Source organism: Chiloscyllium punctatum, chromosome 32 (assembly GCF_047496795.1).
Source record: "Chiloscyllium punctatum isolate Juve2018m chromosome 32, sChiPun1.3, whole genome shotgun sequence".
Lineage (NCBI taxonomy): Eukaryota > Metazoa > Chordata > Chondrichthyes > Orectolobiformes > Hemiscylliidae > Chiloscyllium > Chiloscyllium punctatum.
In genome coordinates, this window is record NC_092770.1 from 58,086,847 (window position 1) to 58,100,744 (window position 13,898).

Sequence of the window (13,898 nt, forward strand, 5' to 3'; positions counted from 1 at the left end):
TCCCACCCCCCCCCCTTCCCCCCATGTTAGGGATGAGTAATCTCTTCTTTGCAAAGTTGGCCAAGATTCCGGCTAAGATGTGAAATTTCTAAAGAAAATGAGGCAGGTTTGGGCTCAGGCCTGATGGCCTTTGCGGCCAAATGGTTTACCAACCCAGAAACAGATAGGTACAAATTCATAATGAGACTCATATAAAGCGACACTTGAGGTGAAGGATGAGGTCAAGTTGCTTTCTAGTGAGAGTCAGTACCTTCTGCTGGTGGAAGGGCAGAGGAAGCACAGAGATAAAATTACCAACGTAAAAAAAAGATAAAAGACAGTAGGATAGCAAAGGTGTCAATATGCTGAATTTTATTATAGGGAGGTGAAAGGACACTATAACGAGTCAGGTAATGACTTCTTGAAGGCCTTGCTGGTTTTGTATCTACATTAATACCTCATCGTTTGTTGACTTAGGGTCTAAAAGGATTGTCATTGCCTGATTAATTTCAGTTCCAGCTTTTGAACAAAGTTTTACACTCTGTAATAAGGGACCACAGTATTCAGTGGGAGAACCAAGTAAAATTGTAATCAGAATCTCCACTGCCTAATGGTCGCAAAACATTTGAATAGGTCCCACTGGTGTTCTCTGGCTGGCATTAATCCCAGAACACAACATGCCATCATGGAGCCCCATTCAGTGCCAAACTGGCCACACCATCCAGGGGCACACAGAAGTGTGGAAAAATCACAACAGCACAATTGAGAGAAGTCCTCTGACAAACATTTTTAGGAAAGGGTCCTTACTCCATATTTAACCCTCTACAACCTGGGCAGTGTTGCATTATCCCTTTACTTTGGGGATTACATTAGATGAGATTAAGATTACAGTGTGGAAACAGGCCTTTCGGCCCAACAAGTCCACACCAACCCGCCGAAGCGCAACCCACCCATACCCCTACATTTTCCCCTTACCTAACATTATGGGCAATTTAGCATGGCCAATTCACCCGACCTGCACATCTTTGGACTGTGGGAGGAAACCCACGCAGACACGGGGAGAACGTGCAAACTCCACACAGTCAGTCGCCTGAGGCGGGAATTGAACCCGGGTCTCTGGCGCTGCGAGGCAGCAGTGCTAACCACTATGCCACCGTGCCACCCAAAAGTACAAATGTATGCACACTTCTAAGTTCAGATGGAATTCAACTGAACAAAATCTTGGCATGTTTCCTTAAAATCTCCACCCGAGAAACCCACAAACTCAAAGGGAATCAAGATGTCACATTCTTACCTCCGTCATTGCGTGGTAGACCCTGATCACGGATCAGACCCTAGGGAACAATGAGAAAAGGGAAGATGTCTCAGTCCATTTTTGAGTATCATTAGGCTACTGAGGGTTACAAAAGTAAGGTTTACTAGAAGCTCCAAGAAAGGAGGCTTTAGAGAAGATTTCCAAAAAGTATGCATGAAGGATTTCTAAAGGGGAGCATGTTCGGTGGGGACAATGAGTGAAAGAGCTTCAAAGGATTACCACAAATGACCACTGCATCTACAACTTCCTTACCTACTGTTTAGAGCTCACCTATTCAGGAGAGCAAGCTTTCAATTATACAATGCCTTTCTAAAGTGCTTAACAGATAATGAAAGCTAATTTTGAAAAGTAGTCCCAGCTGTAAGGAAATATGATACTCAACTTGTACATTGACAGGACTCATTGACAGCAGTGAGATAAACTACGTCATCTATTCAAATAGAGGTTGTGGGATCTTCTGCTATCTGACAGGTCAGACAGAACCTCAGCTTAGTGTACCAGCTGAAAGGCAGAACCCTCAAGAGAGCCCTGCCCTGGAGTGTGAGCTCAGAGGATGGGGATCAAGTCTCTCAAGTTCAGAACCTCAGATGCAGGAGGTGTTACTACTGCATCTGAGCCACAGCCAAAGCATATTATCAGAGCACCATAAAGTGATTAGCCAGAGATGACTGTCCCTTTATCTTGAAAGAGCGGTATCAAGTAGCGAAAAACACTTTGGACATCTCTGGCAAGTCTAGTTTGCTGTCGACCCCTCATGCCCTTGAATGGACTGGTTTGCTCAGCCATTTCAGAGGGCGATTAAGACACCTGTGTGGGTCTGGAGTCACTTGTAGACAAGACCAAGTGGAAAATGGCAATTTTCTGTCCCTAAAGAACACTGGTGAACCAGATGGTTTTAATGACAATCGTTTCTGGTTTAATGCCGTAACTGACACCAGCTTCCAACTATATTTAAATTGGTCTAGCTGCTGCAGTATAATTGGAGCTGGAAACCTCAGCTGGAAACCTCAGTGTGGTAACCTCGGTCCAGTGACATTACTGCAAAACCACCATCTCCACTCACGGGTAAGTGTGAGGATACTTACATCAATATTGACCTGCTCAATGGTGTTGAGGTGTACGTTTGGCGCAGAGGATGAACGGTCTCGCTGCCCAAACTGATTGCGTTGGTCTTCCTCACCGGGTCTGAAAGGCTGTGGGATTGGAATTGATTTCGTCGGGGAGGCAGTGGAGTGAGATAGGGACCTGCCAATATAAAACGCCGTTTAACAGCAGTGAGAATTTGCAACTTTCTCCAGACTTTCTGCCCTACTGTTCTGATTCAGCCTGTGACATGGTCTTTAGAGAATCTATGGACAGCAAGTACCACCAGGTCATTTGACTGGGGGGGAGTGGGAAAGAGGTCAGGACTGAGTGCTGACTGAGATTTCCTTCACAGCGCTGGGGCTGAGGAGACAGATTTCAGCTTCGAGTAGAAAGTGGGGACTGCAGATGCTGGAGATCAGAGTTGCGAGTGTGGTGCTGGAAAAGCACAGCAGGTCAGGCAGCGTCCAGGGAGCAGGAGAATTGACATGGAGCATAAACCCTTCTTCTGCCCGAAATGTCGACTCTCCTGCTCCTCAGATGTTGCCTGATCCACTGTGCTTTTCCAGCCCCATAGATTTTCACCATCTAACAAGTTGAGACCAGAAAATAATCTTCAGCCTATGTTGTACAGCAACGGGATGACTGATTTAGCAATCATCCTGGCATTTCCACAGTCCCTGAGAAACCTCTTAGCCAGGAAATCATGGCCCCAGTTCTAAGTGTAGATTAGAGTGAGTGAGTGAGTAACAGACAGACAGAGAGTGAAAGAGAGAGTGAAGCTGTTTGGGGGTATGTGGCGTGTGTGTTAGAGTGTGTGTTGGGGGCGTGGGTCACATATCTACTTCTTACAACCACCCAGTGCATAATTCACAGCATTGCAAATAGGTTCTAACACATGAGAGCTCTCTGTCCACTGGGTTTGTGCTGCCCCTCTGCAAGAACAACTCAGGTGGTCCCACTCCCCTCCACTCTCCCCTTACACCTGAACGGTTTTGCCATTCAGATTCTCACCCTTTGGAAACTGAAGATTGAAATGGTCACCATCACATTCTCAGGTAGACCCTAACTACCTAGTGTAAAGAAAAATTTACATCCTCACTGCTTCTATTCCCAATCACTAATTCCTCTTGCTCCTGACCAATGGAATAGTTTCTTGCTAGTATCTAGCCCCGTTATGATTTAGGCCACCTTTATTAAATTGTCTATCCACCCTCTCATCTCCAATGGAGAACAACCCAACTTCCTTACTCTCATATTGTAAGTGAACTCTGTTGCCTTTGGAACCCTTATCAACCTTCTTTTCTGCACTCTCTCTAAATCCTTCACTTCTGTCATAAAGTGCAATGCTCACAGTTACAAAGAATACTTCAACATTCAGGCTAGCTTCCTTTAAATTTTATACCTTAGTTTGTAAAGTCCAGGATCCCACATGCCTATTCAGCCACATTGTTAATCTGCTGTACTACCTTCAGAGACATGTGTGCATATAATCACAAGTCAGTTAACCCAGCCTCTTTTAAAAGCTATTTTAAATCACCTCTCTTCCTTCTTCATATCAAAATGAATCTCTGCACACTTTCCAGCATTGAATTTTATCTGACACTTGTCCACCCATTCCATTGTCCTGTAAGTGTCCTCTTGAAGTCGAACACAATTCTTCTCCTGGCTAGATCATAGAATCCCAACAGTGTGGAAGCAAGCCATTCAGCCCACCGAGTCCACACTTTCCCTTCAAACAGCATCGCACCCAGACCTACCTCTCTATAACCCTGTATTGCCCATGGCTAACCCACCTAGCCTGCACATCCCTGGACACTACTGGCAATATAGCATTGCAATATATGGAAAATACCACTCCAGAATAATGTGCATTCCTTGGACGACAGGGAGCTTAACACCTATCCGATTCTTCCCTCCAAGTCAGATTCTCTCAGCTAACTCCATTTCAGTCACTCACGCTCTCCATTCCTGATTCTGCCTCTGTTTTCTGCTCTCAGACTTTCTTCCTCCTCTTCTGTTTCCTCCTGCTTTATTTTCTAGTCAATGTCTATGCCTTGCTGCCACTCAGACGATACTTGCTCTCCCTGGCCTCCACTAACCAATCCCTTGGGTTTATTCTCATCCAAGCTCCATACCTTGTTCTTCCTCACCTCACTCTTCATTCCCCGTTCCTATCCCCCTGTCCATTCTCATTAGTACTTTGTACCCTCAAATCTCCCCTCACCCGCAGTGCCTCCCAATCTCATTCCCCATCTCATCCTTCACCTCTCCTTCATTATTTATATTCATTTATAGAATGTGAATGTTGCTGGTTAGACTAACTACCTTTTATTGTTAGAATCAAATTACTGCAAATGCTGGAACCTGTGCTGAAAACAAAAAATCCTGGAGATCACAGCAGGTCAGGCAGCATCCATGGAGAGAAAGCAAGCTAATGTTTTAAGTCTAAATAACCCTGCATCAAAGCTGGGTCCAGTGATATTAACACTGCACCTGCATCTTCCCATTTGCTGTCAATTCATAAATTTCCTGAGGAACTTGCTTGGCCATTTCCGAGGGAATTTAAAAGTGCTGTGGATCTAGAGTGGGCGGCATGGTGGCACAGTGGTTAGTACTGTTGCCTCACAGCGCCAGAGACCCGGGTTCAATTCCTGCCTCAGGTGACTGACTGTGTGGAGTTTGCACATTCTCCCAGTGTCTGCGTGGGTTTCCTCCGGGTGCTCCGGTTTCCTCCCACAGTCCAAAGATGTGCAGGTCAGGTGAATTGGCCATGCTAAATTGCCCATAGTGTTAGGTAAGGGGTAAATGTAGGAGTATGGGTGGGTTGCGCTTCGGCGGGTTGGTGTGGATTTGTTGGGCCGAAGGGCCTGTTTCTACACTGTAATGTAATCTAATCTAATCTAAAAAAAGAGTCACAGGTGAGCCAGACAAGGTAGGGACAGCAGATTTCCTTCACCTAAATGGAAGAATGAACCTGATGGGATTTTACAACAACTGATGACGCTTACACAGTCGCCATTAGTCCAACTTTGAATTCCAGGCTTATTTATTGAATTCAAATTCCACCAGTGGCCAGGGTGCAATTGGAACATGTCTCCAGAAGAGGAGAACAAGGGGCAGGAGTGAGGAGCAGTGACGAGAATGATGACATTCTCAGTCTCAGACCCTGTTATACTCGGTCATGTACAGCAAATGGTACTCAAGTGTCAATGACCAAAATCCCATTGAATTGGACAACTGCTCATGCTCACAACTGATGGAACAGGACCAAGGCCAACCTGAAGATCCACAACCATTGGAGAAATGGAACACAGGGCAGTTGGAGAATTGAGTGTGAGAGAGATAGAGGGGAACTTCTGTAAATGACTTACCCTGTGGAATCGGACGGTGGAACTGAAGGATACATCCCCAAACCCGGTGGCGTTGTTCCAGATGATACATCGTCTTGTGTAATGGGATGGTTTTCATAGATTCGGGAAAGAATGAGCAGACTAGAGGAAAACAGATAACAAAAGCAGCCAGGAGAAATGGGAGGGTGGGATGAGAAGAAAAGATTATTGCATCAATTTCATTTTGCCAGATTAACAAATTCAGTGCACACTAGTGCACAAGTAGCTAAAAAAAAGCAAAATGCAAAGCTTGTATTCGTTTAGATTAGATTTTTTTAGATTAGATTAGATAAGATTAGATTAGATTACTTACAGCGTGGAAACAGGCCCTTCGGCCCAACAAGTCCATACTGACCTGCCGAAGCGCACACACCCACACCCATTCCCATACCTTTATCCTGCACCTAACACTAGGGGCAATTTAGCATGGCCAATTCACCTAACCTGTTTAGTCCCTCAGGACATCCCAAAGAGCCAATGAAGCACTTTTCGGGCTTTGTCACTGTTTGATGTTAAAGATATTTGCGAGCCAATTTGCACAAAACAAACTCCTATAAACAGCAGTGAGTTGAAAACAAGACAACCTGTTTTAGGGAACGAAGAGCAAGCTCTATCGTCCATGCGTCAAACAGCAGCGAAAAACATTTTGCATCTGCCAAGATTGTGTGCTCAAACCGTTGGAGTAGGGTTTAAATTTGCAGCCTTCTGACTCTAAACTCCAATGAGCCATGACTGGACATCTAAGCGTGGCACAACAAGGACATGCCTTCTAGACCGCAATGTGAAATGAATGTGAACTTTTAAACTTTTTTTTTGCTTTTATTAAATTCCACGCTCATTTGGACAATGGAGAAAACAGTGCAAAATCGCCATGGTGAATTAGATTAGATCCCCTCCAGTATGGAAACAGGCCCTTCGGCCCAGCTAGTCCACATCGCCCCTCCGAAGATTAACTCATCCAGACCCATTCTCCTACCCTATATTTACCCCTGACTAACGAACCTAACACCATGGGCAATTAAGCTCAGCCAATTCACCTAACCTGCACACGTTTGGATTGTGGGAGGAAACCGGACCACCCAGAGGAAACCCACGCAGACACGGGGAGAATGTGCAAACTCCACACAGACAGTTGCCCAAGGTGGGAATCGAACCCAGGTCCCTGGCACTGTGAGGCATCAGTGCTAACTACTGAGCCACCATGCCATCCCTAGCCTCTGGAGCGAACTGTATATGATCTGGGGTAAGCTCTAAGCATTTTCAGCTTAGCCATTCGAGGTGAGAGCAATGTGATTTGCCATCAGAGAAACATGAGCTATGAAACGCATTTTGCATGTACTCCATACTACCTTCAGTGGCTTTTCCCATCATGTAGTTCCAATAACAATTTGCATTTAAGCAGCAACTTTAAAGAGTAATCGGCCCTACTAATTAAGACTGGTGACAAACAATACACAGAAAGAAAAGCATAATCTTAAAAGATTATAAATAAGATAGATGCATGATAAGCTTACATTTGTCCATGAAACTGGAGTGTTAAAAATGCATATCTCAGATCACATTTGTTTGAGAGACTTCATTGCTATAGTGACAGGGTTGCAGTGTCCACCCCTAGTTGTCTTACAATGGCAATGAGGATTGCTGGACCTCAACCTTATTACGAGGGACAGATGCAGGCCCAGACTGGATGGAATATAGTCTCCCTTCACTGAAAGACTTGAATGAACTATTTGTGTTCCGACAACAATCTTTCTCATGCCCCTTTTTTGATACCAGCCACAAAAGACCAAATTTATTGAAATCAAGTTCACAACATATCCTGTTGGGACAATCTGAACTTAGATATATAGAGAAAGGAGTTGGGTAGACCATTTGCTGCCATCTCACCCCCAAGCCTGCTGTCATTCAAAAAGATCATGGTTCACTTTCACCAGAGTAATACCCATTTCACTCAACTCCTTGAGAATTTCTGGTTTAAAACCGTTTGAATGAAAAAAACCTCGCCTCTACACTAAAGGCCAAATCCTTCAGTGAGACTGTGACTGTCAGTTCTCGATTCCCCAGCCAGGAAACCATCCTCCTAGTATCTACCATGTTATCCTCACCCTTAAGAATTTTATTTTGTTTAATGAATCATCTCATTCTTCAAAAGCCTAGAGTTATTGGCCCAGTCTCCTCAAGCTTACTCTTATACTCTAAATCCTGGTAATAAATGCTAATATATCAATTGTATTTCTGCATTGCCAGTTAACTTCACGAATTATGCACAAGTACATGCAGATCTTTCCAAATAGCACTATTCTCAGTTTCTTGCCATTTAGAAGAGATTCTGCTTTTTGCATTTTTCCCAGTTACCTAAGTTACCCAGATTCACATTCAGTCTCTTTGCATCAAGACTTGTTTTTCCACATAACTTGATATTTTCAGCAAACTCACACACAATATACTCACCTCATCTCAGTTACCTATAAATTAGTTAAAGACCAGAACCACTAAGCCATCCTCTCAATCTCTGAAGCCCATCAGATAAAAGGTATTGATTGCTCTTGATAACCTATGCTTGAACCTCCCCAATCATAAAGGGCTAACCAAAGTCAACTCTAAAGCCTAAAGATGTCACTCAATACCATCTGAGGTCATTCCTTCCCCAAATAATGATGCCAGTTGCCTCCTTTACAATGCAAATGCACTTACTCTAGCTGGTCGATGTTGACACACATGAGGGGAACCTCAGTGCTACAACGTTGGTGGAACTTGTATCCACACGTCTGACAACGAAAGCCCTGGAACAGAAGCTTACGGCAAAAATCGCAGAACGCAAGAGTGAAAAACGTCTTTCGAACCTGAAAGGGAAAGCAACTAAAGTTATGCTTAAATCCAACCAAGACATCACCAGGGTCAGTGTCGAGATCAATTTTATATTGGGAGCACCAGATAACTGAATTGATATCTCACTAAATGAAATACTAATTCTTCTGTTGGGAGGGATAATGTACAGAGACATGTTCAAAAGGTGACACACAGGCTGACTAGAGCTACCCTTCTCTGCTTACTCCCATTTCTAGCTTAACAAGTACTTGTGACCTGTACAGGCTCTGAGCAGTCAAGAGGTGAATTACTTCTCCAGAATTCGCAGACTCTGACCTACATTTGTACCCAAGTATTAATACAGTTGGTTCAGTTTAGTTTCTGCTCAACGATAATGCCAAGGTTTAGGGTGTAGGCTTGCTCGCTGAGCTGTAGGTTTGATATCCAGACGTTTCATTACCTGGCTAGGTAACATCATCAGTGACGACCTCCAAGTGAAGCAAAGTTGTTGTCTCCTGCTTTCTATTTATATCTTTCTCCTGGATGGGGTTCCTGGGGTTTGTAGTGATGTCATTTCCTGTTCGTTTTCTGAGGAGTTGATAGATGGTATCTAGATCTATGTGTTTGTTTTTGGCGTTGTGGTTGGAGTGCCAGGCCTCCAGGAATTCTCTGGCATGTCTTTGCTTAGTCTGTCTCAGGATAGATGTGTTGTCCCAGTCGAAATGGTTTTTTTCATCCGTGTGTAGGGCTGTGAAGGAGAGAGGGTTGTGTCTTTTTGCGGCTAGCTGGTGTTCATGTATCCTGGTGACTAACTTTCTTCCTGTTTGTCCTACGTAGTGTTTGTGGCAGTCCTTGCATGGAATTTTGTAGACAGTTAAAAGAAAGGACAACGGAGAACTACAAACCTGCGTATACAGAAAACCGACAAACACTGACCAATTACTTAACTACACCAGCAACCATCCCAACATACACAAACAAAGCTGTATCAGAACACTATTCCAACGAGCCACCACACACTGCAGCACAGACGAACTTCGGAAAAGAGGAGAACCACCTATACAACGTATTCAAGAAGAACGGATACTCAAAAACTACAGTCCACAGATTCCTCAGGAACAAACCATGACAAGCAGACCAAACACAGCCAGAAACCCTAACCACCTTACCATACATCAAAGAAATCTCAGAAATGACAGCTAGACTACTAAAACCCCTCGGAATCCGAGTAGCATACAAACCCACCAATACTCTCAAACAAAAACTAACAAACTTAAAAGACCCGGTACAACCCATGGACAAAACCAACGTCATCTATAAAATTCCATCTAGATGCCGTTTATCAACCCCTCAGAAAACGAACAGGAAATGATATCACCACAAACCCCAGGAACCCCATCCAGGAGAAAGATATAAATAGAAAGCAGGAGACAACAGCTTCGCTTCACTTGGAGGTCACCACTGATGACGTTACCTAGCCAGGTAATGAAACGTCTGGATATCAAACCTACAGCTCAGCGAGCAAACCTACACACTAAACCTCAACCTGAGCTACAAACCTTCACAAACTTTGCAAATGCCAAGGATGTTGATAGTGAAGGATTTATCAATGACAATATTACTTAATGTCAAGGGACAATGGTGAAGCTCTCACTTGTTGCAAACAGTCACCTGTCACTTGTGTGGCATGAAAGTTACCTGCCACTTATCAGTCCAAGCCTGAACACAGTCCACAACTTTCTGTATATAGGCATGGGCTGTTTCAGTGTGTGAAGAGTTACAAGCACAGTTGAACACTGTGTGACCATCATCAAACATTCCCACTGCTGCCCTTACGATGGAGGGAAGGTCATTGTTGAAGTAGCTGAAGATGGTTCGGGCTAGGACACTATCCAGAGAAACTCCTGCGGAGAAGTCCTGAAGCTGAGATGACTGATCCCCAACAATCACAACCATCTTCCCATGTGTTAGGTGTGACTCCAACCAGCAGAATGTTTTCTCCCAGATTCCCACTGACGTAACTTTTGTTTGGGCTCCTCGATGCAGGATTCAGTCAAAATAATACATGAGGTTAGCCTTAAAGGAGCACTTAAGAGTCATAGAGATGTACAGCACAGAACCAGATCCTTTTGTCCAACTTGTCCATGCCAACCATATATCCTAAATTAATCTAGTCCTATTTGCCACCACTTGGCCCATATACTCATTCAGATGCTTTCAAATGTTATAATGGTACCAGCCTCCACCTCTTCCTCTGGCAGCTCATTCCATACACACACCACCCTTTGCACGAACAAGTTGTCCCTTAGGTCCCTTTTAAATCTTTCCCCTCTCACCCTAAACCTATGCCCTCGAGTTCTGGACTCCCCCACCCCAGTGAAAAGATCCTATCTATGCCTGTCATGATTTTATAAACCTTTATAAGATCACCCCTCAGCCTCCGACACTCCAGGGAAGACAGCCCCAGCCTATTCAATCTCTCCCTATAGCTCAAAACCTCCAACCCTGCCAACATCCTTGTAAATCTTTTCTGAACCCTTTCAAGTTTCACAACATCCTTCCCAAAGGAGGGAGACCAGAATTGCAAACAATATTCCAAAAGTGGCCTAACCAATGTTCTCTACAGCCACAATATGACCTCCCAACTCCTAAACTTAACGCTCTGACCAATAAAGGAAAGCATTAATTTTGGCTTACCTCATTGGCAGTGGCCACATTTACCTTGTGGATGCATGACCCATTAGAAATTTTATTCAGTTGAACATACATTCCCATTCTATCGGAACTGGATTCTGATGAAGAGGGCTTTGACTGCAGACATTTCTGTCTTTGTCGTGCCTCAATGTTGGATGAGGTGCAGTGTAATCGGCCAAATGTTGTTGCAAAGCTAAACAAGGAGTCATTGGGTCAGGTCACAAAATGCCTAGACAGAGGGCTTGAAAGGAGCATCTCACAGAGAAAAGGCAGAGAGATGGGTTTAAGGAGGGAATTCTAGGGCCAGCCAACAATATTGGGGGGATTAGAATTGGAGATCAGCAAGAGGCCAAAGTTAGAATAGTTCTCACAAGAATTCTAGGGGCGGTTGAGCAGACAAGAAATTATGAGTCCATGGACATTTTTGAACCTGAGACATTTAATTTAGAAGCATTTTGGAGACCATGTAGATCAGCAAAGATTGAATTATTACTTCCTTCCTTCTAAAATTGCTAAACAGAACATTTTGAGCTAGATGTAGTACCTGGGAATGGCATAAGAGGTTATGCCAATTGAAGGAATTTGAAGTAATTATAGTAAATTGTTAAATATGATACCTTTATTCAAGAAAGGAGGGAGACAGAGAGCAGGAAACTATATCTTTTCTGAATTCTTCCAAGTTTCATAACATCCCTCCTACAGCAGGGAGACCAGAATCGAATGCAGTATTCCAAAAGTGGCCTAACCAATGTCCTTTACAGATGAGGAGAAATTCTTTCCCTTGAAGGGTTCATAACCTTTGGAAATTCATTACAAGTTTATTAAAGACCTCTGAGAATGTGGATAGCTGGGCCACTGAGTATATTCAAGACAGCATTTGCAGATTTTTGATCTACCAGGGAGTCGAGGGTTACATGAGGCAAGCAGGAAAGTGGAATCAAAGCTACAATCAGTTTAGCTATGATTTTATTGAATGGTAGAGCAGACTTAAACAGTCAAATAGCCTACGCATGTTCCCTTTTCCTAACGTTATTAATCACTGTGGATAACAAAAGAAAATGACGATTGTAATAGATCATAGAGAAAGGCATACAGAGTGGCCATAAAAATGGTAAAGCTGAGGATTGGAAGCATTTTAAAACCCTGTTAAGGAAGACAAAGAGATTCAATCGGAGGCTGTGCCCTTGGGTTCTCGTCTCCCCTACTAGTGCTTCATATTCACACTCTCCAGGCCTCTCAGGATTCTGTAAGTTTCAATGAGATCTAACACCAGCACATGCAGCTTTAGATATGGGGCTCAAACTGCTCAAAATAATACAAACGCAGTGTGACTAGAGCCTTATACAGACTCAGTATATATCTCTGCTCATGTATTCTAACCCCCTTGCAAGGAATGCTAAAATTCCATTTCTGTTCCCAGTTGCCAACTGAACTTACATGTCAACCTTAACAGAATCATAAACTAGAACATCCAAGTCTCTTTGTGCTTCAGATTGCTGAAGCTTTTCCCCACTTAGAATTCCATCTGCCACTGCTTTGTCCACTCTCCAGCCTGTCCAAGTCCTTCTGCAGCCTCCCTCCTTCCTCAACACCACCTGTCCCTCCACTTATCTTCATGTTATCTGCAAACTTTGCAACAACACCTTCAGTTCCTTTGTCCCGATCATTAATGTATAGCTGTGATCCCACAACTAACAAGGGCCTATCTGCCTCTGCCTAAAAAATATTCACATAATCAGCTTCCACCTTCTTTTCAGGAAGCATTTCAAAGATCCTCACCACCACCAGAGTAATATAAATCCGCCTAATTTGTTAGAAATGGGCAATCCTTGGTTTTTAAACATTTAACATTCTCTCATCAGCGTATATCCTCTGTATATTTATCCCGTTAAGATTCCTCAGGATTTCATATGCTTCTTACTCTTCTGAATTCCAGCCTAGCCTGCCTAACCCTTTTCTCATAAGGCAAGCCACTCATTCCAATTATTGGTCTGTACTGTTTCCAATTCCAGAATCTAAAAGAAAGAATTAAAAGGGCACTTAGAAAAGAATGAATTTTCTAAGGAAAGTCAAGAGTCAATGTGGATTTTTGAAAGAGGAATCATGTTTAACAATGTGCCGGGGAGGCTACCACTGGAGTACTGTGAGCAGTGTTGGTCCCTTATTTAAAGAAATATATTTCTTCAGTGGAGGCAGTTCAGAGAGAGTTCACTCAGCTGATCCCTGGTTTGGAGGGATTGTCTTATGAGCAAAGGTTGGGGCTCTACTCACTGGCATTCAGAAGAATGAGAGGTGATCTCAGCTATTACAAGGGGGCATAGCTTTAAATTAAGGGGGGGTAGATATAGGACTGATGTTAGGGGTAGGTTCTTCACTCAGTGAGTCATAAGTTCATGGAATGCCCTGCCAGTAGCAGTGGTGGACTCTCCCTCTTTATGGGTATTTAAGCGGGCATTGGATAGGTATATGGAGGATAGTGGGTTAGTGTAGGTTAGGTGGGCTTTGATCGGCGCAACATCGAGGGCCGAAGGGCCTGTACTGCGCTGTATTCTTCTATGTTCTATGTTCTATGAAACATATAGGATTCTTAAGAGGTTTGACAGGGCAAATGCTGAGAGGATGTTTCC

General features: G+C 43.7%; 1 protein-coding gene across 2 annotated transcripts in view; it reads right to left on the minus strand.

Moving 5' to 3' along the window:
* Positions 1-13,898, minus strand: part of braf (B-Raf proto-oncogene, serine/threonine kinase) — a 110,359-nt gene that overhangs the window by 37,854 nt on the left and 58,607 nt on the right. For both annotated transcript variants that reach the window (XM_072552460.1, XM_072552459.1), the window contains exons 6-9: positions 8,464-8,612; positions 5,752-5,871; positions 2,380-2,539; positions 1,274-1,313 (exon numbers count right to left, since the gene is read on the minus strand). In XM_072552460.1, the coding sequence (XP_072408561.1) occupies positions 1,274-1,313; positions 2,380-2,539; positions 5,752-5,871; positions 8,464-8,612 (469 nt within the window). The remainder of the gene's footprint in view (positions 1-1,273; positions 1,314-2,379; positions 2,540-5,751; positions 5,872-8,463; positions 8,613-13,898) is intronic.